Source organism: Parasteatoda tepidariorum, chromosome 3 (assembly GCF_982258835.1).
Source record: "Parasteatoda tepidariorum strain Cologne lab strain chromosome 3, Ptep-v5.0, whole genome shotgun sequence".
Classification (NCBI taxonomy): Eukaryota; Metazoa; Arthropoda; class Arachnida; order Araneae; family Theridiidae; genus Parasteatoda; species Parasteatoda tepidariorum.
In genome coordinates, this window is record NC_141757.1 from 60195619 (window position 1) to 60223566 (window position 27948).

At 29.6% G+C, this 27948-nt stretch overlaps 1 protein-coding gene and 1 long non-coding RNA gene across 3 annotated transcripts; both read left to right on the top strand.

Annotated features, from left to right (window-relative positions):
* Positions 1–1539: 1539 nt before the first annotated feature.
* On the top strand, positions 1540–19179 carry LOC107448706 (iripin-8). 2 transcript variants are annotated; one of them, XM_087159405.1, is made up of 5 exons: positions 1553–1679; positions 7494–7525; positions 14327–14556; positions 15561–15994; positions 18572–19179. In XM_087159405.1, exons 2-5 carry the CDS (start codon positions 7507–7509, stop codon positions 19089–19091), a joined length of 1203 nt encoding a protein of 400 aa, XP_087015531.1. In that variant the 5' UTR covers positions 1553–1679; positions 7494–7506; the 3' UTR covers positions 19092–19179. The 2 variants fall into 2 exon arrangements, with proteins under 2 accessions (XP_087015532.1, XP_087015531.1); XM_087159406.1 differs by lacking the exon at positions 7494–7525 and having other exon boundaries at positions 1540–1679.
* Positions 19180–21720: 2541 nt separating this feature from the next.
* LOC147813831 (uncharacterized) lies at positions 21721–27249 on the top strand. The gene is made up of 3 exons (XR_015432573.1): positions 21721–21845; positions 23574–23605; positions 27103–27249. It is a non-coding gene; the product is annotated as an uncharacterized LOC147813831 (long non-coding RNA).
* Positions 27250–27948: the final 699 nt, after the last annotated feature.

Consider the following 27948-nt stretch of genomic DNA (forward strand, 5'->3'; position numbering starts at 1 on the left):
TGTTTCTCAATATACATGGATATTCTATAAATTTTTTTTTACATGGACATTTTATTGCAAAAATTAAAGTTATATACTTGGAAGAAAGTGTGGCCAAAACTGCTGGAATAAGGTAACATTTTCGAGTTACTGATTTTAAGGCAACAGCAAAAAGTACGGTTATATTTAACGTTACTCTATGGTAAAATTACTAGAAAAATATTGATTTATTTTTTATGCTGTTTGAGAATAAATTAGGTAAATTTAAAAACCATACAATCAGATGGTAAATTTGCGATTTATTAATGCGTCCACCAGTTTAGAACTCCGACAAGCGAGAGTTACACGCATTTTTCAGTTGTGCCACTAGAGCAGGGATGGGCAAACTTTTTTAGTCGAGGGCAAAAAATCGAGCGAAAAAAAAGTTTGGAGGGCCAAGTAAAAACTTCTGAAGTAAAAAAAAATATATACAAATTTTAATTTAAATATTTAATGAGTTGAATAAAACTACGATTTGCTTAACTTTTGCTTAACTAGTTCTCGAGGTATTTCGAAATACACAGAAATTTATCTTAACATTAAGTGGTCTAAACTTTTGATAGCTCTCCTGCTTAAATTGTTGGAATTATACTTTACAGATTATTACTAACACATATTTTGAGTTCCAGAAATCCAAGTTCGTCATAAAAAAGAAAGTAATTTATTGCGTCCGTTGATTTCGTTGCTTTCGTTATATGGTATCTGTACTAATTATTTAGCATATTTAAGGTTAGGCCACGGAACCATTGATATTAAATCCTAAGAATTAGAAAAAACATCCGATCGTTATATCAAAAGTTATTGAAGGCGTTCACTTTTTTTGAGCATTGTACAGATTTAGAAATTTTTTATAAATAAGCATTTTTTATTGCTATTTGCAAACTTTTTAATAATCGCCAGTTTGATTTTTTTCGAATTGTTCTTTGCAATACAATTTGAGATCTTTAATATTTAAGAAGAATTTACGAGAGAAAAGACTATCCTTATATTACTTTTTTTTAATGCAAGAAGAGAGGTATATAAATATCGCTATTAATGTTTTTTTTCTAATCACTATTTTTTTAATGAATAATAAATTAACCAAAATAAGTAATTCAATTGTTATACTTTTATTAGAACTTATTATATTAGATTGTAATTATTCGTATTCATTTTCAATATCGTGAATATTTTATTTAGAAGACGAATATAGCCCGAAGCTTCTTAAATTAATATTTTCTTACATTTTGAAATTATAATTTTAGATAAAATATTAAATGTAGATTTTTAAAGTAAATTTTTTGACGACACAGATTTTCTCAATCACGAGTGAAATGAGTCAGCTTGTATGACAAAAATTGATTTTTGAACAGCTGAGAAAGAAGATAAGTTATAATGGAAACATTTTGATCAGCTTTATGTAAATCTTTATCTAAAAAGTCGACTGAACAATTAAGGTTCTTATTATGATACAGTTCCGAAGTTTAGAACGCGGTCTTTAGAAATCACTAATCCTAAATGTCAATATAATTTATTGACATTTACGAGAGAAGATTCACATAAGTCACGTAAATGTATAATTACATGACATTGCAGAATAGTGTTTGCTGCATAAAAAAAACGAAATTCTTCGTGGACCTAATCTAGAAAAATTCTTCTTGGATCTAGTGTTCTCAACATAGGTAAGGAACTAGTTATTAATTTTGCTGAAACAGATATAAGTTAGTAGAAGTTTCTTACATTTCAATTTCGGTATTTTGTCTTATGAGAATAATATAAACTAAATACGACTTCTTTAGGAGAGAAAATGCTTTTTTATGAGACATTCGCGAATAAAAATTAAATATAATTGTCATATAAATCAATCAAGTAACTTTTTTTATCAGCAATAATTTGTTAGTATATGTTTCAAATGAAAGCTAAATTTCTTTTCAAAAGTTTATGGAATTGAATAGCTTTTTCAGCATAGGTATGGAACAATATATTTATTTTTTTCACAGCTGAAATAAATTTCAGTAGAATTTTGGAATACATAAAGGTTTAAATTTATTTATTCATTCAAAAAAAAAAAAAATACTCCAACTGTAAAATTAAAAATTCGGGAGAACTTGGAATTCATCTTTCATTTAAGGTGTAAATACAAATTTTAAATATCTGTTGTAGGTTAATTAAATAAGTCTGCAAGCAACAGTCATTTTATAATGCAAATAAAGATTATGTTCCAATTAACGAAGCTGAATTTAGTTTATTATGGTTTGTGTAAACTGAAATGTATACATAATAAGCTAATTGTATAATTCGACTTTTTGAGAATACAGATGGCATTTTGAATTGAGCCACTTTTTAATCTTATTGAAATGAAATTAACAAACCTTTGGTCTGCTTGAAAAGTACATAATTCATAACTCAGTTAGCCTTAATTCTTTCAGGAAATTTACAACAAACCTTTAAAACTTTTAGTAACGCTTATTGTATGTAGCCTTATTTAAGGTTCATTATATTAAGCCGTAGTCAATTTGATTCTCAGAAAAATTGATTCTCAGATTTTCTAATTATTCTAAATATAGGCTGAATGTAATAAGTAAAAAAATATTAGGCTGATCAGGAGATACTGAAGATTTTTCCAATTAACCTGATGCCGTCAATTCGTAAAAAGCCGGGTTATACAATTAGCTTACAATATATATAATTTTAAAAGTTTATACTAAGTATGATAAACCAATATTGTGTTTGCTAACAGAAATTAATTATGTGCTTAGGTAGTAAAACTGACACAATATATAATTATTTTGGTTAAGCCTAATTACGTTTGCCCTTTAAAGAAATAAACTGGACACAGACAAGGCGTAATTTAATGATCTTATTACAAAGCTTATGTTAATGTTTAATAAAAAAAATTTTACATTATTTAATATTTAAATGTTGATAAAATTATTTATTCTTTTTCAAATTATCATGCCATACAACAATTAAAGAATTGCATAATTTTCGTCTTTAATTTAAAAAAAAATTCTATTTCTTGGTCATTAGAAAACCATATACTAAAAAAAATTTAAGCGAGTTTAAAATATTCTGGAATGAGTATTAAAAAGGAAAAACAAATATTAACTTAGATTTAAATGAAAAGCAATAGCAAGTGTAATGCCTCTATCACACGAGAGAAAAATATGTGCAACTGCAAGTGTAAGTGCAACTGTAAGTGAAATTCCTCCGTTCGGAGTTGCCGAAAGGGTTGCTTAATTGCCTGAACGGTTGCATGAAATTGGGTTACCATATTTTGTTATTTATCTTTACTTTTGGCTCATATTTAATTTTATCATATGATTCTATTATATCATAGTTTCTCAACGATGTTCGTAAAGATGCTGTAGAATATTGATTGATTTTGATTTAATTTTTTACATTTGTATTTGTGTTAAGTCTTTTCTTCAGCAGGAAATTAAAATTCTGAAAACTTTATTTCCCCATTAGTGATGTAGCATAGTATAAAAAGGATTATGATTTCTACCTCATAATATGAGATAATATTAAGATATCATTGAATTTCATGCTGCGTCCCTAAAAAGATAAGGGGGTGAAAGGGGGATGGACTTAAATACTATCTAGAATTTTGACGATTTTTTTACTTTGATTTGAGTGACTAATGTATAAAACATGGTGCGTAGCATTCTTAAAAAGTGCTTTTTAAGTGAAGTAGCATAGTATAAAAAGGATTATGATTTCTACCTCATAATATAAAATGATATTAAGATATCAATGAATTTCATGTTGTGTCCCTAAAAGGATAAGGGGGTGAAAGGGGGATGGACTTAAATACTATCTAGAATTTTGACGATTTTTTTTTATCTTGATTTGAGTGACTAAGGTATAAAACATGGTGCGTAGCGTTTTTAAAAAGTGCTTAAAGGTGCTTATTTTTGATTTTCATTTTTTAAAGGCCCTTAAAGGTGCTTTTCTTAATAAGTGTTTTTAAAAAGTGCCTTATTTTCCTTTTTCGAAAAAGAGACTTATGAAAAGGAATGTCGATTTTCGCCACATATTATGTAAAAACGTACTTTTCACATTTTTCTATTTCACGTTTTCAGAATTCATTCGTCCCGCACTGGACTGATCGTTAAGACACGGTTCCCAGCAGATCACCGAAGTCAAGCATCACTGGCTATGGTCAGTGTGAGGGTGGGTGACCACTTGGATCAGTCTGCGTAGGGACCGAGGGTGTGCGGTATGGGTCCTCGTTAAACTGTGCTACCGCAAAGTGCTCAACTTCGCTCGCAGGTCGTCGGGCTACCGAGGCGGGGGTGCCATCCCCTCCGCAGAGGATCAAAATTGTGATGGCATGTCTTCGGATCATCCTCCGGGATGTTTCCCAGACCGTCGCCAATAGCCCATTGTGCAGCTCTAGTGCGACGTAAATTAACAACAACAGCAGAATTCATTCAACTATGATCAATTTCAGCGTACCGTCAGTCCATAGCGTATGAAAACGCCAATCATTTTACAGGTTTGGTGAAATACTTGCAAGTCCGCATGTGCGTCTAGTGAGCTGGGTTCGGTGAGATTCTTGCTCTCTCATGCTGTAATTTGCAAGATATTCTCAATTTCAGGCTTTATTTTCCACCCTCTGAAATCGAACCGAAAAATCTCTTGATCATTTTTTTAATGGTTAATATAATCAAGAAAACAGTTCTTTGTCAAATTCTAGTTATTTTATCATGATCATGTAAAGTCTGAGAATTATTTTGCATTTTGTCAATTTACCTAGAGCTTTAAAATATTTTTTAAGTGCCTAAAATGTTCTTAAAAGTTGCTTATTTTTTGTTGAAAGATTTGGCTCCGCACCCTGTAAAAGCATAGTTTATTTATATATATTTACTATGTAACATGCTAGCTAGGCAAGTGCGGTATCATTATCTATGTAAACACTAAATCGAATGAGAATAAAAACAAGCTGTCTGATTTAATAGTTTAACAATTCGAAAATTTATAAAAAGTTTAATGTGTAGAAAGGACAATTTTATGACTTATACCACTTTATGCAACTGACATTGCTATCTAATCAAGTAAGGCATTTCTTCAAATTTATTTTTTAAGCTTAATTCAAAAACATAGTCCTTTGAAATAATTCTGTAGAAGAAATGATGGTTTAATGTATGAAATATAAAATTTTTGAATTACCTTTCACTCATAAAATATTTATAACATCAAAACTATTAGATCTATCAAATCAATTCTATTTTTTAAATTGAGTCTAGAAAATACATAATAAATAATGTCAGACTTGTCTATACTACAATGTCTCAGAATTTTATTTTCATCAAATTAATTTACATTACATGAAGGGATCATCAATTTTATTCATTTACACATTGCATATCAGGAATATCACTTTTATGAAAATTATTTTTTCCACTTTCTTAGTAAAATTGCTTTTTAAATATAAGAGGATTTTCAATGTCATACTTACATTTTATTATTGTAAAATTTAAAACATTCATTATTGGTATACGATAATTTAATTAAAAATTATAGGATTTATTTTGGGACAAATTTATTGTAATATACAGTATATAAATTAAAATTTATTTATAACTATGAAAAAAAAAATATTTTATTAAGAACATACTTTTAATGTATCATATTATTTTGTTATAGCCCTTTACGTGTTTTGTTTTGCATTTTAAATAATACAAGAATCAATTTAAAAAAATAAAACATTTATTGTCAAGTGAAACATTTAGAACATTATTCATTTTTATTTTTTATTTTTTAATTTCTTCCATAAAAACAGTATTACATCTCTTTCCTTCTTTACCAGATAAACCTTACAGGATTATACGAAATATCTGAAATAAAAGAAAGAAATCACTTTCATGATAAAATTTTACCAACACATTATTAGAATAAGGAAGATTAAATGCCAATAATTTGAAATCATTTAAATCCTTAGGTATCCCTTTTAAACTTACTTTAAGTTTGACAGATATTTTGATTATAGTTCTAAGATTATTCTATACACTAATGAAAGATGGCAGGTGTGTTTAGTTTTGTAGTTCTTATGTTTGGATTGAAATTTGTTTCAAGAAAAATAAATTGTATTTATAAACGAAGACTCTTAAAAATGTAATTATATTGAAAAATTAGTAAGGTACACTTACATACTTACTGTCATTATAGAAAAGCTAAGTATAAAGAGATAAATGTGAAGTATAAATAAAAAGTAAAGTATCATTAGTTAACTTTGAATAATTATAAACAAAATATTATGCAAATCATCATACACAAAAAAAAAAAAAAAATAGAAGGGATGAATGTAGAAACAGACAAGGAGATTGGGAATTTGCATTTTTAATAATTACTTTTTATATATAATATACTACCTTTCTTGTAATACTTTTCAATAATTACTGGAAAATGGGGTAACTTTGTGAGAAACAAGGTAAATATTTACCACACATATTTTCTAACTTGTTTTAAAATGAGATTTTCAAAAATTAAAAGAATTCTTAGGGAAGAATAAAATAATTATTTCACTAATAATTATAAAACTTTCAAATAATCGGACACATGCTTTTACAATCAACAGAAACAAAGATTAAAATTTAAAAATAAAGAAATATAATCATTATTATATTTTATGTTATAATACTGAAACAAAGTTTGGCGAGTTGCTTGGCGAATATTTCAAAGTAAAGCTTTTCGCCAGTATAATTCTTTACATATATAAAAATAGAAATTATTTCTATTTAAAGTAATTAAAACTTTGATCGGAACAAATTATAATAAGTTTTAATTTTATTAGCTTAAAATAAATAAATATTTTAAAAGAAAATTTATCGCAAAAATAATGTACTATACTTACCGATACTAAAATCGTGTGCAGGTTCCTGTTATGGTAGTACATCAACTGCATTGAGATGGTCATCTCATAGTGCGAAAGTATTTTTAATGCTTTCATTTTAAAGGAAATGTTATTATTAAACTAAAAACTTGTTACGTCTCATCTATAAAAAAATTTCATCCGATCATCCTCTTCCTAACGTCGCCGCCATTTTTATTTACATTTGTGTATGTCATCACATAAAATTGAAACGTCATAAAAAGCAAACGATCTGATTGGTTCATGAAAGAAATTGCCTGAACGGTTGCAGATATTTCGTGCAACCGTAATTTCTATATCACACGAGCGATTTTTGGAGAAATTTCACTTACAGTTGCACTTACACTTGCAGTTGCACATATTTTCTCTCGTGTGATATAGCCATAAGAAGAAAAAGAGAAATATTCACTTTTTTGCGTATAATTATTACAACGATTTTTTTATTATTACTAGCTGAATACCAGTTTTGCGTAAGAGATGAAAAAATAACCATCAATTTCTCAGTACAGAACAACATTACAAAATTATGCACAAAACTTTAGGGCAAATACCGGCACAAATAATAAAGCTAAAATAATTCCAATGTTTTTTATTTATTTATTTATTTATTTATAACTAGGTGTCTGGTAGATATGGTTTATCAGAGTAAAGGTAAGTTATTTTTTTATCTAATATATATAATTCTCTTACGTGGCTCCTAAATTTTGGATGTATTTCTTTTCCGCTGGTGGCAACAGTTTTCATTTTTAAAGAAGTACTTTGTACAACTAAATAAGATTCTTTTCACAACACTTAAATATTTACTTTATTTTCTTCATTTATAGAGAAAACAATCGGCAAAGAATTCTGTTAGGTTAAAAAACATTTTGCTAAAAAAATTACGAATTCAAAAAGAAATAAAAATAAACAACTTAAAAAATATAAATGCTGTTGCCAGCCATAGAATATTTGAAAGTTAACTTAGCAACATAAATCAAAATGACATAGAAGCGCAACTAGATCAAAATTATGATACTTGAGCGCTTGACGTAACAAATCCTGCAATTCTATAAATGTTGTATCGCCAAATGCCCAGATTAACAATTGTGTTTTTAAAGAAATTCTATAAAAAGTTTTAAATAAAAAAACTTCTATCCAGCTACTTCTACAACTGCTTCTTGAAGAATTTGACCCATTGATTAAAAATAATGTTTTAATTTTACAGTACTAACTTTACTTCTACTTACATTATTGCTATGACCCTCTTTCATTGCATTTTACAACTTCATGCTAAATTTGAGGACTTTAAGTTGTTTTGTGGTTGAATACTGACATTTAGAAATGCGTACATAAAAAAAATAATATTTAGAAATTGCCTCGGAGAAATTTGAATTGTTAACAATGACTTAAACAAAAAGTTTTATTTTAACTGACAAATACTATATTATAATTTTAACTTTTTCTATGACTATACTCATTTTCTTACTCTTTTCTTTGTTTTTTATAACTTATAGTTGTAATAAAAAACTTATAGTTGTTCTGCTTCTGAACACTGATGAAAACACAAAATGATGGGCTTCATCAACAATCAAAAATATATACATTAATTTTACTAATTCTATATTATTAGGGTGGAGCCCTTCAGAGAATTAAAAATACAAAATTATCTTCATCGAAGCCGATGCTTTACATCCGGCGTTCAGTGGCAGACTACTATTTCATATTGCTTTACAACATATGGCTTTAGCCCTCTGGTGGGAAAGACTTTAAAGCAAAACTTGCAACAGTTACTTTACTCAACAACTGAAATTTAGAATAGTGTGATTAAGAAAAATATGTGAACTGTTTGCAATTTCAAATTAATATTGAAATGTTTCAAAAAAGTATACAAAAGCTAGACGTTAAGAACGTATCCAATGAGCGAGCAAAGCGAGCATTGGATTGCGAAGCAATCCGAAATGAACTGCAAAAGCAGTTGCGGGGGTTGGTGAGCGCCAGCGAGCAGGGGGCGAAGCCTCCTAGTTAAAAATAATTTAATAAATTTGTAATGATTTAAATTGTTTTTAATAGAAAGCAACGTTGATTCATGTAATAATCGCCAACTTTGCGAGATTTTAAAAAGTCTCCTAGGGGTTGGCTATTCTAGGATTTTACCGATTTAGCATACTTAATCATCATTTGAGTTACTAATAAAAAAAAACTACTATTATATAAATATATTTAGCATTAAATTGCGTACAAAAATAACTGCAAACTTACAGGTTTACAAAAAAATTTCTTCTACGGGAGATAAATTAAGAAATTTATTCACTTGATTCTAAATTATGATAGCTCATTTCTATAACAAATAATGTCATGCTGATGACGGCAACCGACCACTGTTATTATCGTTACAATACTTGACTGAATCGTCAATGGCTTATTTTGAAACGATGGCTTCCTTAAAGCCAATGAGAAAATTTCATTTCGTAAATGTCTCCGAATTTAAAAATTTTATCAAAATTCGAAAATTGGGCTTCGTAAAAAGTTTGCAATTGTTCTCATTCAGCTTCATGTTGAATTTCGTATTCTTAGAGTCCTCCTTTTACCAGCAATCTTGTATACAGACACACATAGAAACACGCACCCATTATTTAATAAAGATAAAGATAAATTCAGTATCATATGGTATAATACTGTTGCTCGAGGCAATATCATAATATTAAAAATTTACCACAGTGATGCTATTTTCTCCAGTACATATATCTTCGAGAGGCCGTGAGATATGTAGCATTAAAATGTGTAGTATTGGTGCAGCTGCAATCAGCATTAAATTTACTCATAATATACTTAGCACCTAATTAAGAGCATATTTAGTATCTATTAAAACTTCAGCAGTTACCGTGATGTTATTACCGAAACTAAACAACATTAGTGTCAATAAGAGTGTTAATAAGAGATAAATTCAGTATCATATGGTATAATGCTGTTGCTTGAGGCAATATCATAATATTAAAAATTTACCACAGTGATGCTATTTTCTCCAGTACACATATCCTCGAGAGGCCGTAAGATACGTAACATTAAATAGTGTAGTATTGGTGCAGCTGCAATCAGCATTAAATTTATTCATAAAATACTTAGCACCTAATTAAGAGCATATTTAGTATCTATTAAAACTTCAGCAATTACCATGATGTTATTACCGAAATTAAGCAACATTAATGTCAATAGATGTATGGCGAATTTTTATGATACCCCTTAAATGATAAGTACGTTTTCTCCTTTGATTTTTCTTTTCAGTTCATAGCTTTTTTTTTATTTCAATTAATACCCCATTGCCAAAATTAATTAAGCATCGTTGACGTCAGTAATAGTTTGTCGATTTTTTTAAGCTCTCTTAAGCGAATTAGTAGCATTTCTCTATTAGTTTTGCCTCTTAATACACAGCTTAATATTTTATCTCTATTTGTAAATTATTACTAAAAATTAATATTCATTGACGTCATAATTAATATTGGTGTTTTTTATGTTTATTTTCAATGAATTAGCTTAATTTCTCCCTTAACACTGATTTCTGTAAAAGATTTACTTATTTTTATTTCAACTACCATTGAATTTGAACTATTTAGTTTTGTAAAAAAAATTAACGTTTTGAAACCATAAAAATTAGCAAAATAAACACGTGGTTTCAAACAACTTTAGAAGTAGCAATATGGTGTCGTAGTACGCTTATGCTACCTCGATTATGTTGATCATTCAGACAGCCTAGCATAACGAATAAAAAACTAATTAAGTATTAGAGAATTCGCAAAAAAACAACTTTTTTTTATTAGAGCTTCCCGCTGAATATCGTATTTTTAGAGCTTACGATAAAACCGTAATCTGATATACAGACACAAATTCTTTTATTATTATATGTATTGATAATTTAATTAAAATAATTTTAAAAAAATTAAATAAATAAATAAAACTTAACTGATGCATATTTCTAATTGCTTGTAAGTAGGACTGGGCGATATTAGAAATTATATATCGTGATGCATCGTCAGTTTTGCATCGCGATATAGCGATGTATCGCGATATAGTATTTTTGAATTTCCTTTACTTGTAAGGCACAGAAAGTCAGATTTCTATCAAAACTTCAAACTCAGATTGATTTATATCAATTTATAAATTTGAAGATATATATGTTTTGCTTAAGAAAGATATTAAATAAATTGACTACAATGTACAAATCTTACTTAAAATATTTATTGAAATGTTTGTTTAGAAATTCATAATACGCGTAAAACAAAGTGTTAAAAACTTTTTTTAAAGCGTTTTTTACAAATTAATATTTTCTTGTACTATTATGCATAAATAATTACATAATTATTAAGTTCGATCGTAATGTTCAATTTCTAAATGAAACGTTAAAAATTATTTGTATGTTTAAAACAAAGTGCTAAATAAATTTTAGAAAAAAAACGCTTTTAAAACACTTTTTTCTTATTATCATTTCAGATATTATAGTTCTATTATAGTTCATTTACGTCACACTAGAGCTGCACAATGGGCTATTGGCGACGGTCTGGGAAACATCCATGAGGATGATCCGAAGACATGCCATCACAATTTTGTTCCTCTGCAGATGGGATGGCACCCCCGCTTCGGTAGCTCGACGACCTGCACGCGAAGTCGAGCAGTTTACGGTAGAACAGTTTAACGAGGACCAATACCGTGCACCCTCGGTCCCTACGCAGACTGATCCAAGTGGTCACTCACCTGCACACTGACCGCAGCCAGTGATGCTTGACTTCGGTGATCTGCTGGGAACCGTGTCTTAACGATCAGTCCACTGCGGGACCTAATCATTTCAGATAAATAATTAAATTAAATTAAATAATGGCCGAATTATGAACGAAAAACAAAGTAAGATTTAATTTCTTAAAAATAAAAAAATTTTGGTTTCGATACTATATTTAGCTAATTAACAAATAATATGAAAAGAATATTTTTAAAAAAAAAATTATTAAATTCTCTAATAAAACGAAGTGCTAAATGATTTAAAAAAATGAATAAAATACGCAAACCTTTCAAATTTTTTTGTATAAACAAAGTTGATTGACTTATGTCCAAATCCAAATGACAAAAATAAATTTTGTTTTAACTTTATTTCTAAAAATAAAAACAACAAGACTTATAAATTTTAAATCAGTAATAAAAACTCATTAAATTATTAGAAGTTTCATCCAAAAAAATTATTAGAAGTTTCATCCAAAAAGCTTTTAATAAATTAAAGGAAAGTAAAAAAATAACCTAACAAATTCAATTCTTTATGAGCGCCATTTTAGATTGCCGATAATTTTCACATTTAAAAATAAAAAGAAGTTTTTTTAAAAAAAAGCTTATCTAATTAATGAAGAAACTATATTTTATATATTCTTATCAATAATAGATTGCCTTCAGAACAAGGTAACATCGGCGATCACGAAGTTAGTCCCATTGAAAATAATCTACAAGAAAAGTCGCGACAAAGAAAAAAAAAGTTAAGAGGTGAGAAATGGAACATGCGATATAACGATATGTGTTCTCAAAACTCTGATTCTGATTCTACAGCTCACAAATCAAGGCCATTTCAACATAACGAAACGAACATCGTCTTTCACAGCGCGAGTCGACATCGGAACGTAAGAGAAGAGTCTTATATCGCTATTTCGTTTTGCGCTCGTTGTCTGTACTCGACGGCTTAAATCAGATTTCTGATGCATCGCCTTGAATGAAAGTCGCTGTATCGTCTTGCCGATATATGCGTTAAATCGATATGTCTCGATACATCGACTTATAGCCCAGTCTTACTTGTAAGATATAGTTCGCTGACGAAAGGTATGTTAAACTTCTGCATTTGATGGTTCATATTTTATGCGTTGTTATAAAATGTTCTTTTCAATTTTTTAATGTTTTGACTGAGAAATGTACAAGGGTGATCACTAATTAAAGTATACATGTGTTTTAAAGCCGAAAGTGAGAAAACTGCGGAACCAAACTTGAGCACAATTGCATTACAAGCTGTTCACACCACAGTAAGTTAAATTTTAAAACAAAAAAAAATCTTTTAATTTTTTTGGAGTGTTTGAAATGGAGCTACAAGTTCATTTTGGGGATAAAATGGGCATCAGCCAATTCAGAAAATTAACATTTTGCGCATTTGAATATCGCATCGCATTTACATTCACCTTTTACATTTACATTTTAAAAATCATTTTAACAATCAAGTCACCCCTTAGCAGAAGCGCGTTGTTTTATTTGCAGATTTTTGCGTGTAATAAACTAGGTTGTTAAAAATTAATCATACATCACTGAAAACACGCATGGCATATAAGGACATAATTGAAGAAGGGCAAGCTTCAAATAACCTAGTTTCCAAGTTAAAATCTAAGCTGTCATAATGGGATACCTGCAAGTGACGTAGTGTGGGTATTTCGAGCCCGATTGGTTGTAAAAACGGGGAATTTGTTTACATTAGCAGACCTTTTTTCCATTCTATTTCGAGTAAGCCAATCCCGCCAAGAATCGATTGTTTTAAGTGACACATTCTATATTCTTTCACAAAGATTCTTCAAAAGATTGGTGTTCTTTCACAAAGATTGATCACAAAGATTGGTATTCTTTCATAAAAACGTAGTGTATGTATTTCGAACATGATTGGTGTTGAAGCGGGACGTTCGTTTACGTTAGCAACTGTTCTTTTCATTCTATTTCGAGTTAGCTAAGCCCATCAAGTATCAATTATCCTAAGTGACACATTCTGTATTCTTTCACAAAGATTTTTCAGTAATATTTCTATTCTTTCACTATATAGGTGCACAGTGGCTTAACACAGAAATATACACGAAGCCACGTTGAACATTCACAAACTAATTACGCATCGAAGTTGCCAGGTACGCAAAACAAAAATATGTTACGGTTGCAATAATATACAGAAGCAAATAATAAATCTTCGTTAAGTAAAAGAAATAAACGAGAAGGTATTATATTTCAACAATTTCGATGCACGATACGGTGCTATATTTAATTAACTTCTCGACAATTGAAATTCTTACTTATGCGGGGAACTTTAGCTCAACTCTAACAAGCCATTTTGCTGATAAACGATCAGCTGGTGCTGATGTCCTAGGTCACATGTGTGGCTATCAGTGATCTTCTTGAAGTATCAGTACTCAAAATATAAAATACATATAAATGTTAAATTTATGTACTTTCTTATTCTTCTTTCCCCCCCCCCCCCAAAAAAAAACGTTACGTGACATTTTAATCTTTGCCTGAGGAATCTCAAACTATTTATTTTTTGAAATTAAATCCTCGTGGTCTAAATAGCCTTTACTGCAAATTTTCATCAGTTTTGTTCAGCAGTTACATCATTATTTGGCTTTAAACACTCCATCCTTAACAACGGCGGCAACCTTCTAGTTAACCAAAATGTACTATGAAATATTTTAACATATGTTCCAGACATGGTTTTCTTCAATTTGTTCCTTCTTATCATCGCTCATGCTGTGATGAGCTCAGCCGAGGTATCACAAGAGGACCTAAATAAGTTTGCAGTTGCCAACAACATATTAGCAGCTAAACTTTATCCTAGATTGATTAATGGAAATACGGACAATGTATTCTTTTGCCCCGCCAGTTTAATGACAGGATTAGGAATACTTTTACATGGAGCCAGAGGAAATACTCAAAAGGTAAGAAAAACCATATTTGAAATATATTACATTTGCTAGATAATTCCTAGGTTATATTTCAATTTAGTGGTCCTTGTGTTTCTTAGGAAAAAAATGAGGCCCCGACATAGCACTACTTTCACAAAGCAGCTCATTAGCAAAGCATTTCTTTTTTTAAAATGTGTATTAATAATAATAGCATTTTATAAAGTATTATGCTAGTTACCTTACTTGATACCAATCTAAGTAAGAGACTAAATTAGCTACCAATACAAGTAGTACTAACTTTATTAACTTATTTGAACTTAAAGTTTATCTCAAAATTCCACTAAATCCTAATAACTTCCCACTGACATGTTTCAGAAACATTCCAGTTATGTGATAATCCTATCTACGCGTATACATAACACATCGCAGTTACTCTTATTTCTATTTAATCTAACGTTATAATCTTTGCATTCGAAAATATTAGAGTTTAAAACACATACAATTTCACGTAGTACATCCAATTATCACACAAAAAAAAACACACATTCTTTTACAAATAGTGTTATAATTGACATTGTATTTTACTAAGTTATTTTGTATATCATAGAACTATCTTACTGCATCTTACTCTGCATTTGCAAGAGCTTTGAAGTTGTTTGAAGAAAATTGAATTGTTTTATTTCATCTTAATAGCAATCATATATTTTACATTCTAACTATTTTAAAAATGAAAAGACATTACATGGGTTTGCAATTAATACTGAAATTTTAACCAGCAGTCTTTTCTGCATAGTGAAACCGGTGTTTCCATGTTACGAATTTAGTGTGTAACGAGCTAAGAATTTAGTGAGTAATCCATGCTGTTGATCTACGTAATGTCGTTGATTCATGGGTCGTTGCAACTCACCATACGTCCTATTAGTTCAAAATTGTGTGGTAATTTTCGTGGCGCTTCTAGCCGCAGTAATCTTAGCAGTAAGCCACTTTATATTGTAAAAAAATAACATAGCAAATAAATTAATATTTATATTTTCCAGGAGCTGTATTCTGTCTTGGGTTATGAAGCAGCTGGCTTACCTTTATATAAAGTTCCATCAACATACAACTATTACTTCTCACAAATGCTACCAGAAAACAATCCAAACCAAGTAAACTACAGCCTTTACTGTGCCGATGAAGTTTTAGTAACGGATCGAGCACCATTATATCCTCAGTTTCAAATAGATACTCAAAATATTTATGATTCAACCATTCGAAATGTTAATTTTTTGTACGCTAATGACGTTACCCGTGGTATCAATAATTTTGTCAATCAACAAACATATGGGAAAATTAACAGTATTGTAAATAGTGTGAATGGCTTCTCATCTGCGCTACTCATAGATGCTGTGTTTTTTAAAGGAAAGTGGGAGACACCTTTTCCACCTTATTTGTCATTGCCTCAACCATTTTACTCACCAACGGAAACAAAGTAAGATTTAAGTAAGATGTTTCATTTTATATAAAGATTGTGTTTATAGCTCGGGTTCAGTCCGGGTAAACGATTTTACGTAAAAATAGGCTTAATTGGCCTGTGTCAAGTCCCAAAAAGAGAAATTAAGTAATTTGTTTTCATGGCCATCTTTTTACTATACGTTTAACAGCTAATAATTCACAAACTTTTTTTAATTTCGTCGTACTCCTAGTACTTTTTTTCGTAATTACAAGATTTCAAGTCTTTTAGTTTTTACACAGCAAAGCAGACTGGAATGTAAAGTTGAAAAACAGAAGCAGTGGCTTTTATGATAAGAGAGAGACAAATCTGTCATTTAAAAATACGGATATTTTAAAGCATATAACACAAAAATACAGTGTGTAAACAGAAGTATGGCTATGGAGAAGGAATTTTCAGTGTGCAAATTTAAGCGGTGATGATGGTATATCAGGGGTGTTGGAGGTTGTAGGGTATAATGGACTAGTTGAAGACTGTGATGAAAACAGAAGATGAAAATAATACTTGAACCGGATCAGAATTAATAAAAAGCTTTTATTTCATATATTTGCAGAGCTCGAGATACCAAATACAAATATTATCCATACGAATTTCAGTTGAATCAATTTTGCATAATAATATTAATAAGGGCTGGCCATGAGAGACAAACCCCCCCCCCCAACCTGCCTAATCAAAAGCCAAATTTAAAAAGTACGTGTAATTTGTTCCCATCGGACACAGAAGCATGGGTAGGAGATACAAAATTGGCGATTTATTAAATTATAACATAGCCAAAACAATGCCAAATAGCACATCAATATTGGGTTTAAAAGAATACCTTGGCGATCATGAGTCGCCAACAAATTTATCAGAATTATTACAACCATGCAACAGAAACATATTTTCGGTTAGAAATTTAGCATAAAAAGTTATAAAAAGATTTTGTTATCGATTAGGTGCGACAGTGAATTAATAAGTCTGCCTAGTAATGAAATAAAAAGTATCCTTTATATTGATCTATAAGAGAAGAATAAATATTTTTATATTCGTTTTAAGAGATTAAGTCTTTGATTTATTTTAAATATAATTCTATTATTAAAAATAAGCTTAGGTAATGAAAGATATCTTAAAAGATAGGAAATAAATATGTAATGCCAATTGTGTCATCACAATGGTTTTATACATACATCTTATCTTTCCAACCAGTGTTACATCTATACGTCTACAGCAATGTCATAACCTCTATCTTTTAACTAGATATGGTAGAGAGAATACTAAATTATAAGAGACAGTATGTATGTTTTTATTTAATACTCGATCTTATAATTTTCCTTGGTAAGCACTCTTTTTTAAACAATCAGTTCATAAACGATATAATGAGCATCTGTCTACATTCGTATTATTCTATGCTCGCTTAAAATCGCACACCGTGTTTATTAGTGTTTAAGTTAAGTTTGAGTGTTACACTTTGTTGACAAAACTAGTCTGAAAAATTTAATTTTACAAAGGTGTGCAGAAAAATGCAGTGGACGGAGTAAAAAAAATTAATTTTCGATCATTAATTCTAGAATTTTTAACTGTTGAACTTGTATTAAAAACTATATGTGAATTTCTCTTCAAACTGCAGAAATGGGTCATACACATTCATGAATTTTGCATAATTTTTTTCGAAATTAGAATTTTCTCCATCGTTGTGGCAATTTTAAATGCTTCTTTTGTGATATTTTTTCTCAATTATTTTGCTTCACGTTATGACTATTTGTCCAGCGTCGTTGAAAAATTTATGCATCTCTCGAGAGAGATCTGTTATATAAGCTCGCACTTAAGTTTATAAGTAACAAACACACACTCACAGAAAGAGGAAGAGAAAAAATTAGATGTTACCAGATAACATTATCTTATTCGAAATCTTAACATTTGTTTCAAAATTTATGAGAAACACAATTCGAGAGAGTTGAAACCATTTCTTATTTGAAACCCCCTTGTTTATTAAAAAATATATTTTAATTATTTTGATAAAAATTCCATCAGACCTATTTTGAATTTATATAACAAACTTAAGAGTGTATCTATTTCTGCTTATGCAGGGTGTTCTATAATCACTACGATTAATTCATATTTTTAGAATCTTTATCAAAAATGAAGTCTAAAAGTTCACATATTGGGGATCACAATTATCAGAATAAGTAAGGATGTAAATACTAAGGATAAATAAGGATATAAAAAAGGAATTAATTCATGATTCATAATTAAAAAAAGTGCAAATAAAAGGACAATAAAGCCTGTCTGACTGACAGATTAAACTTAAAGTTGTTTCTTATATATGCCTCTCCATTTCCTCAGGATATCAAACAAGTTTTAATGTACATAAATCCCATCTTCGTGAGTGGTTAGTAATATTTCAATTGGGTTTTTCTTTTTGTTAGCTTAAGAGTATTCATGTGTTTCCCCGAATAAATGCACTTTTTGACTTCATTTTTGATAAGGATTTGAAATATATAAATATTAAAAATGGGAATTACGCAACATTTCTAATAAGAGTATTTAGTGAAAGTAATTTTAAAACATATATTTCAGGAATGTTCCATTTATGCAAGTTATCCACTCATTCCCTTACTTTGAAGGATATAATTATCAAGCTTTATTGTTACCATACATTGGAGGAAATACTGGCTTACTAATTTTACTACCACGACAGAAAAATGGTCTCACAAGTTTAGAAAAGACCATGACCCCCGACAATATTGTAAACGTTCTAAACCAGTTGCAGTCACAAAAGACAATGGTCCTTCTTCCGAAATTCAAATTCCAGTACTACCGAGATTTCTCGAAAGATTTTAGAGCATTGGGAGCTGAAAGCGCGTACGATGGATCGGGTGATTTTTCTGACATGACATTTAGTAAAGGATTAGCTGTCTCTGGAACACTTCACAAGACTGCTCTGGAAGTTGATGAATCGAACCAAAGAGCTGGTATGACAGTTGACTTTACACCTCCTGTTCCACCAACAATTTTAGCAAACCACCCTTTCATGTTTGCAGTCGTAGACAGAAGAATTAATTTGTTAATTTTTCTGGGTCGCGTTATTAATGTGTAGAAGACTTCAAATGTGAACATTGTATGTAACAAATATGTATGTTCTCTATGGAAACTGTTTTCAAATAAAGAAAAAGTTCGGACATTAATATTTTTTTCAATGCCTCTTGTTTAATGAGCTTAAGTTGAAACAAGAAACATGCACAGCCGTTAATCCGAAATAGAATTTCTTTAAATATTGTATTGCTTCTCAATATACATGGACATTCTGTAAAACTTTTTTTCACAAAGACATTTTATTACAAAAATTAAACTTAAGTTATAAGCTGAGAAAAAAGTATGGCTGAAACTGCTAGAATAAGGTAAAATTTATCGATTTTCTGATTTTATGGGAACGGCAAAAGGTACGGTTATATTTAACGTTACTCTATGGTAAAATTTCTAGAAAAATATTGATTTATTTTTTATGCTGTTTGACAATAAAGTTGGTAAATTGAAAAACCATACAATCAGATGGTATATTTGCAATTAATCAATGCGTTCACCGGTTTAGAACTACGACAATAGAGAGTTTCACTCGTTTTTCAGTTGTGCCACAAGAGCATATCAGTGATGATAGTCTTTATCATTCTGTTATATGCAGCATAATATTTGTTTTCGGGAAACTTTATTTAATAATCAGTGAGAAGACATCGAAGTCCGCAAAACTCTTTTAAGGAGAAATCTCAAGAAATACAGATGATAATTGTAAAATTACAAATGGCTAGACTAAAGACTTTTGTGAAATATGTTCCGTAAGCTTACAAGTTCATTGGCTCCATTTTTAAAACATATTTAGGAATATTTGGAAATTAAAAAAAAAAAACTCTGAATGTAATTAATGATAAAAAATTTATCAGAAAAATCTTCACATAAAAAAAAGAACAATATATCAATAAATGTTTAGCTACTTGAGTATTAATTCTTAGTTAAATTTGAAACAGTCATTCATGAAAATCAGCTGGATACTAAAATATATAATTTGATGTAAGAAGAATGAAAATGAATGGAAACAGAATTAGGTAATATCATTTTGTTTAGTATATGTGTCTTGCTTAGTAAATAATGTGTAGAGGGTAATTATAAAACTTCTGTTCTATGTTTTATTACTTTACAACAATGTAGAAAACAAAATAAAATTATATCACCTAATTATTGTACCACCATCCAAACCTTCCTCTCGTTTATTCCCAAAATAAAAAACGACGCAAGATAATAACAGAAAATATAAAATATTATATCGTATGGAATCAAAACGAGATGCAAAGTTTTATATAGTTTGTATAGAATCTGACGTTTTATAATGCAGAGAAAACATCAATCTTTTGTATCTTTCTAATATTCAAAAGTTCGGCAAAATAACTTCCGTTTTTCTGATTTTCTAATGTTATTTAGTATTATGTGCCACTTAGGACATATTTAACACTTTTTTTATTTGCATCATTTTCAGCGATGTAATAAAAATATATTAAATCTGCAGATTTAAATGAAGTACAGCTGTCACAATTTCTTATATTAATTACTACTGAATAATTGAATTTTATAACTGTGTTCAAAACTTTGACTTAACTAGTTCTCCAGGTATTTCGAAACACACAGAAATTTATCTTACCATTAAGTAGTCTATACTATTGATAGCTCTCCTGCTTAAATTGTGGGGATTATACTTTACAGATTACTACTAACCCATATTTTGAGTTTCAGAAAGTCCGTCATAAAAAGAAAGTAATTTATTATGTCCGTTGATTTCGTTGCTTTCGTTATATCGTATCTGTCCTAATTATTTAGCATATTAAAGATTAAGTCATGGAACCATTAAGATTAAATCCTAAGAATTAGAAGAAAAAAAATCCAATCATATTATCAAAAGTTATTTAGGTATTCATTTTTTTAGCATTGTACAGAGTTCGAAAAAGTTCATAAAGAAGCATTTTTTATTGCTATTTGCAAATTTTAAATTGGCAGTTTGATTTTTTTGGAATTGTTCTTTGCAATACAATTTGAGTGCTTTAATATTTGAGATACGATATACGAATACGAATTTTATAGGAAAGAAAGCTGAAGACTTTCCGTCATTCTTTTTTTTTTGTTGAATGCAAGAAGAGCAGTATATATATATCGCTATTAATGTTTTTTTCTCTAATCACTATTTTTTTAATGAATAATAAAGTAACCAATATAAGCAATTTAATTGCTATATTTTTATTAGCACTTGTTATATTCGATTGTAATTTTTCGTATTAAACTCTTTAATACATTTTTAATATCGTGAGAATTTTATTTGACTTGATTAGAATACGAAACGTCCGAAGCTTCTTGCATTAATATTTTCTTTCTTTTTAAAATTTTAATTTAAAATAAAATATTAAATGAAGATACTTAAAGTAAATTTTTTGACGAGACAGACTTTCTTAATCACAAGCCAAATGACTCAGCCTGTATAACAAAAATTGAATTTCAAACAGCTGAGAAAGAAGACATATTATAATGGAAACATTTTGATCAGCTTTATGTAAATCTTCATATAAGAAGTCGACTGAACTATTCAGATTCTAATTATGATATAGTTTCGAAGGTTAGAACATAGTCTTTTGAAGTCACTAATCCTAGAAATCAACATAATTGATTGGCATTTACTAGAGAAGATTCACATAAGTCACGTAAATACATTGTTACACAACATTGCATACATATAGTATTTGCCGCATATAAAAACGAAATTCTTCGTGGACCTAATCTAGAAAAATTCTTCTTGGATCTAGTCTTCTCAGCATAGGTAAGGAACTAGTTATTAATTTTGCTGAAACAGATATAAGTTAATAGTAGTTTCTTACATTTCATTTTAGATATTTTGACTTATGCGAAGAATATAAACCAAATACAACTTCTTTAGGAGAAAAAATGCTTTTCTTATTAGACATTCACGACTAAAAATTAACTATAAATGTCATGTAAATCATTCGAAAAACTTTCTAATCTGCAATAATTTGTTAGTGAATGCTTTAAACGAATGCTAACTTTGTCTTCTAAAGGTTGTGAACTTGAATAGCTTTTTCAGCATAGGTAACGAACTATATATTTATTTTCTTCCCAGATGACGTAGATTTCAGTAGAATTTTAAAATTTATCAACGTTGAAACATATTTATTCATTTAAAGAAATACTTCAGCTTTAAAATTAAATATTCTTGGGGAAATTGGAATTCATCTTTTATTTAAGGTGTAAATACAAATTTTAAATATCTGTTGTAGGTAAATTAAATAAGTCTACAAACAACCACAGTCATTTTATGATGCAAATAAAGAATCTGTTGCAATTAAAGAAGTTGAATTTGACTTATTATCGTTAGTAAAAACTTTTAAAATGTATATATCATAAGCTAATTGTACAATTCGACTTTTTGCGAATATAGATAGCATTTTGCATTACGTCATATTTTAATCTTATTGAAGTGAGCCCAACACAGCTTTGGATTACATAATTCATAACTCATTTAGTCTTACTTCTTTTAGGAAATTTACAACAAGCTTTTAATTAGTAAAGCTTTTTGTATATAGCCTTTATTAAGGTTTATTACATTAAGCCATAGCAAATTTAGTCATATTTACTAATGATTCTCAGATTTTCTAATTAGCCTAAAGGCGCACGTAGACGAAATGTAATAAGTCTATAAAATATTAGATAGATCAGAAGAGACTGAAGATCATAATAATTAACCTGATGGCGTCAATTCGCAAAAAGTCGGATTATACAATTAGCTTACAATATATATATTTTAAAAGCTTAAACTTAATATGATAAACCAAATTCAACTTATTTTGAAACAGATGCTTTATTTGAATTATTGCATTTGCTAACAGAAAGTAAGTATGTGTTTAGTTAGTTAAACTGACACAAGATATAATTATTTTGGTTATACCTATATACATTTGCCATTGAATGTCCAAAAATATTAAGAGATAAACTGGACACAGACAATGCGTAATTTAATGATTATATTACGAAGTTTAAGTTAATGTTTTATAAAATAATTTTTACATTATTAAATATTTAAATGTTGATAAAATTATTTATTCTTTTTCAAATCATTATGTCATACAATAATTATAGAACTGTATAATTTTCGCCTTTAATTAAAAAAGTTATTGCATTTGTTGGTCATAAGAAAACCACATATTAAGTTTTTTTTAAGTGAATTTAAAATATTTTGGAATGAGTATTAAAAATGAAAAACGAATATTAACTTAGATTTAAATGAAAACCTATAGCAGGTGTAAGAAGAAAAAGAGAAAATATTCACTTTTTGCGTATAATTATTACACGCGATTTTTTTTTTATTATTACTAGCTGAATATCCGTTTTGCGTGAGAGATGAAAAAATAAACATCGATTAATCAGCAATGAACTACATTACAAAATCATGCACAAAACTTTAGGACAAATACCGACACAAATAATAAAGCTAAAATAATTCCAATGTTTTTTTTTATTTATATATCAATAGGTTTCTGGTAGATCTGGTTTATCAGAGTAAAGGTATGTTTTTTTTATTTTATTAAAAATAATTTAATAAATTTTCAATGATTTAAATTGTTTTTTAACAATAAAAAACAACATTGATCCATGTAATAATCGCCAACTTGGCGAGATTTCAAAAAGTCGCCGAGGGGTGGGCTATTCTAGGACTTTACCGATTTAGCACATTTGATCACCATTTTAGTTACTAATAAAAAACACTATTTTTATATAAATATATTTATCATTGAATTACGTACAAAAATAACTACATGCTTACAAGTTTACAAAATAATTTCTTCTACAGGAGATAAATTAAGAAATTTATTCATTTAAAAATTTGACTTCAAATTCGTGATCGCTACACTTGAGTACATCCTCTTAGCGGAGACTTAAAATATCAACCATTAAGATTTCATTTATTTCTCTCATAATCATTGGCAGAGTTGGACGACATTCTCTTAGTAGCAAATAAGAAGCAAAATTTCCCTAAGGAAAAGGCAGAAGAATTTGAAAAAACTGACCAGAACATTGGCAAATCTTTTTGAAACAGAACACTCCATGCATTTGAAGAACAATTTCTCAATAATTTTTACCTTTCTATTACTAACAAACTTGCACCCGATAACTTCCGATTTCGTTATAGCATACTGTTACAGATGAGTGTATCACGGTAAAATACATTGTTCTCTTGTCTTCAATTCATTACAAATTATTGTGAAGTTAACATTGGTTAGTTTATTCCAATGAATAAATGTGATTTCAGATTGTGCAGAACTGTAATAGTTATAGAATAATATATATTTCTCAAGGCCGTAGCCAGGATATTTTTCCGGGGGGGGGGGATATGGTAAGAAGCAAGGACAGTTTCAGACATGCTAAGTAGGGAAAAAACATTGTAACAAATATTGTTTATTCTGTTGTTTGCAAAAGTTAAACTAGTAATTAGAAAATATTACATAATAATTATTTTAAATTAATTCTACATAATAATTATAATCAATTTGTAAACAAAGTTTACAAAGACATGCGACGGGGATTTGAAGAAAATTTTTCGATTACTTTTTTAGGACAAACCGGAATATCCCGAAATATGCTTAATAAAGTTAGCCCTGTTAGCCTTTCTTCTTTAGTAGCATTTCTTGTTGCTGTTTTCACGAGTTTAAGAGTAGAAAAAGTTCTTTCTGCAGTTGCTGTTGTGATTGGCAACGTAGCCAATATTGATAACAAGCAATAAATATTTGGGAAAAAGATACTGTCACATTCTTCCATTGCTGAAAGTGCCGTATCTGGTCTACTAAGGGGTTCACGCAGGTTCCACTTTGATGCCCATACTTCCATTTCTCCCATGAGGCAAAGACTAGATTAACAAATAGCATCAAAAATAAGCTCGAATTCCGCAACAAAGAACAACGCCTTACCTCACTTATAATTCTGAATGCACCAGCTCTCTTTGATGGCAATAGTATATCCAACATCCTCCAGCATTTCAGAGAATCATCATTTGACAATAATACCATCACCTACACAAAGTCAATACCTCACAAAAAACATGTTGACAAAAAACATCTCATTGTCAATGTATCGTCGCATAAACTTGCTCAACAACTCCTGAGGACGAAACACATCTATATAGGCCTTAACAGATGCATTATCCAAAAAAAAATTCTACTTCGACGCTGCTCATGGTGTCAAGGTCTTGATCATTCCACCCACTCTTGCACTCAAGAATTCGCCACTTGCTCTAACTGCGGAGGCGACCATCACACAAATGAATGTCACTCCGACGAAAAATATTGCATCAACTACTGGCACACCAATACCTTTTTTGGAACCAGCCATAATCCTTATCATCAAGCCTCAGACATCACTTGCCCTGCGCATCGCCAGACCCTCCTTGAATTACGATCACGTTCTAATGAGTATTAACTGTTACCACCATCTTGCTATAACTTCTCAGTTTCTTCTCAATCTATTCACATATGTTTGTTGAATATACCTATCGCTAGAGAAACTCTATAAACATTTTTTCCTCATTGCAAACTTTTCGTAGATGACTCTTATTTTTATTTTTCTTATTTCATATTTCCTTTTAAAATTCTTGCTATCCAGCCTCCTTGAGAGCCTTACACTTTCGACAGCTGTCAAAATAATCTTCTTATGTTTTCCAGTTACTTATCTAAAATGTAATTTCATTATTATTAAGTTAATGTTAATTTCTATGCTTTTTGCTTAAGGCATTTCTCTATGCCTTTGTATTTCATAGTGTACATATTTTCAAAATGTAATTTATTCTTTATATGTCATTTATACTAGTTGCTAATGTAATTTTTTGTGTTTTATGTATGTTTTGTCAGTAGAATGTTTGTTCTACTCTCGTGTGCCCTGAATAGGGCGGGTCGAGGTATAAATAAACAATATATATAGATAACCTAATTAAAATAATTTGAAAGGAATTAAATAAAAAATAACTGGTATATACTTCTAATTGCTTGTAAGATATAGTTCACGGAAGAAAGGTATGTTAAACTTCAGCATTTGATGGTTCTTACTTAATACTTTGTTATAAAATGCCATTTTCAATTTTTTAACGTTTTGACTGAGAAATGTACAAGGGTGATCACTAATTGAAGTAGAGGTGTTTTAAAACCGAAAGTGTGAAAACTGCTGAACCAAACTTGACCACAATTGCATTAGAAGCCATTGCAAGTCAAATTTCAAAACAAAAAATCATTTCAGTTTTTGTTTCGAGGGTTTGAAATGGAGCTATAAGTTCATTTTGGGGATAAAATAGGCAGGAGCCAATTCAGAAAATTAACATTCTACGCATTTGGATATCGCATCGCATTTACATTAACCTTTTACATTTACATTTTATAAAGCATTTTAACAATCATGTCTCCCCTTAACAGAAGCGCGTTGTTTCGTTTGCAGATTTTTACGTAGAATAAACGAAGTTGTTGAAAATTAATCATACATCGCTGAAAAAACTCATGGCATATAAGAACTTATGTGAAGAAGGGCAAGCTTAAAATAACCTAGCTTCCACGTTGAAATCGACGCTGCTAAGAGAAATCATAATGGGATAGCTGTAAGTGACGTAGTGTGGGTATCTCGAACGTGATTGGTTGTTGAAACGGGGCATTTGCTCACGTTGTCAACTGTTCCTTCCCTTCTATTTCGAGTAAGGTAAGCCAGTCAAGTATCAATTCTCTTAAATGCCACATTCTGTATTCTTTCACAAAGATTTTTTCTGTAAGATTTCAATTCTTTCACTATAAACGTACAAAGAGACTTAACACAGAAATATACACAAAGCCATGTCGAACATAAACAAACTCATTATGCATCGAAGTTGCCAGGTACACAAAACAAAAATAAGTCACGGTTGCAATAATATATACAAGCAAATAATAAATCTTCATTAAGTAAAAGAAATATACGAGAAAGTATTATATTTCAACAATTTCGATGTGCGATACGGATTTGTATTTAATTAACTTCTCTTTAATTAACAGTCTTACTTATGCTGGGAACTTTAGCTCAACTTTAACAAGCCATTTTTCTGATAAACGATCAACTTATGCTGATGTCATATGTCACATGTGTGGGTATCAGTGATCTTCTTGAAGTGCCAGTACCCAATTGCTCAAGAGTTAATACAAAAAGTAAGTTAATGCAAATGTGAATGTAATGACTATATCAAAATATATGTAAGTGTTAAATTTATGTACTTTCTTATTCTTGATTTACCCCCCTCCTCTCAATAAAAACATTACAGGCCATTTTAATCCTAGCCTGAGGAATCTCAAACTATTTACTTTTTAAAATCAAATCCTCGTGGTCTAAATAGCCTTTACTGCAAATTTGATTCAGTTTTGTTAAATAGTTGCGCAATTATTTGGCTTTAAACACTCCATCTTTAACTACGACAGCTACCTTCTAGTTAACCAAAATATGATATGAAATATTTTAATATATATTACAGACATGGTTTTCTAAAATTTTTTCCTTCTTATCATCGCTCATGCTATGATGAGCTCAGCCGAGGTATCACAAGAGGACCTAAAAAAGTTTGCAGTTGCCAACAACAAATTAGCAGCTAAACTTTATCCTAGATTGATTAAAGGAAACACGGACAATGTGTTCTTTTGTCCCGCTAGTTTAATGACAGGATTAGGAATATTTTTATATGGAGCCAGAGGGAATACCCAAAAGGTAAGAAAAACTATACTTAAAATCTATGGCATTTACTAGATAATTCCTACGTTATATTTCAATTTAGTAGTCCTTGTGTTCCTTAGGGAAAAAATGAGGCCCGCCATAGCACTATTTTTCACAAATCAGCTCATTAGTAAAGCATA

What these genes read in the sequence shown, in the direction of transcription:
- LOC107448706 (XM_087159405.1), top strand. An exon ending in CCAGAGGAAATACTCAAAAG is followed by an intron (nt 14,557 to 15,560) that starts GTAAGAAAAACC and finishes TATATTTTCCAG; the next exon opens with GAGCTGTATTCTGTCTTGGG. An exon ending in TACTCACCAACGGAAACAAA is followed by an intron (nt 15,995 to 18,571) that starts GTAAGATTTAAG and finishes CATATATTTCAG; the next exon opens with GAATGTTCCATTTATGCAAG.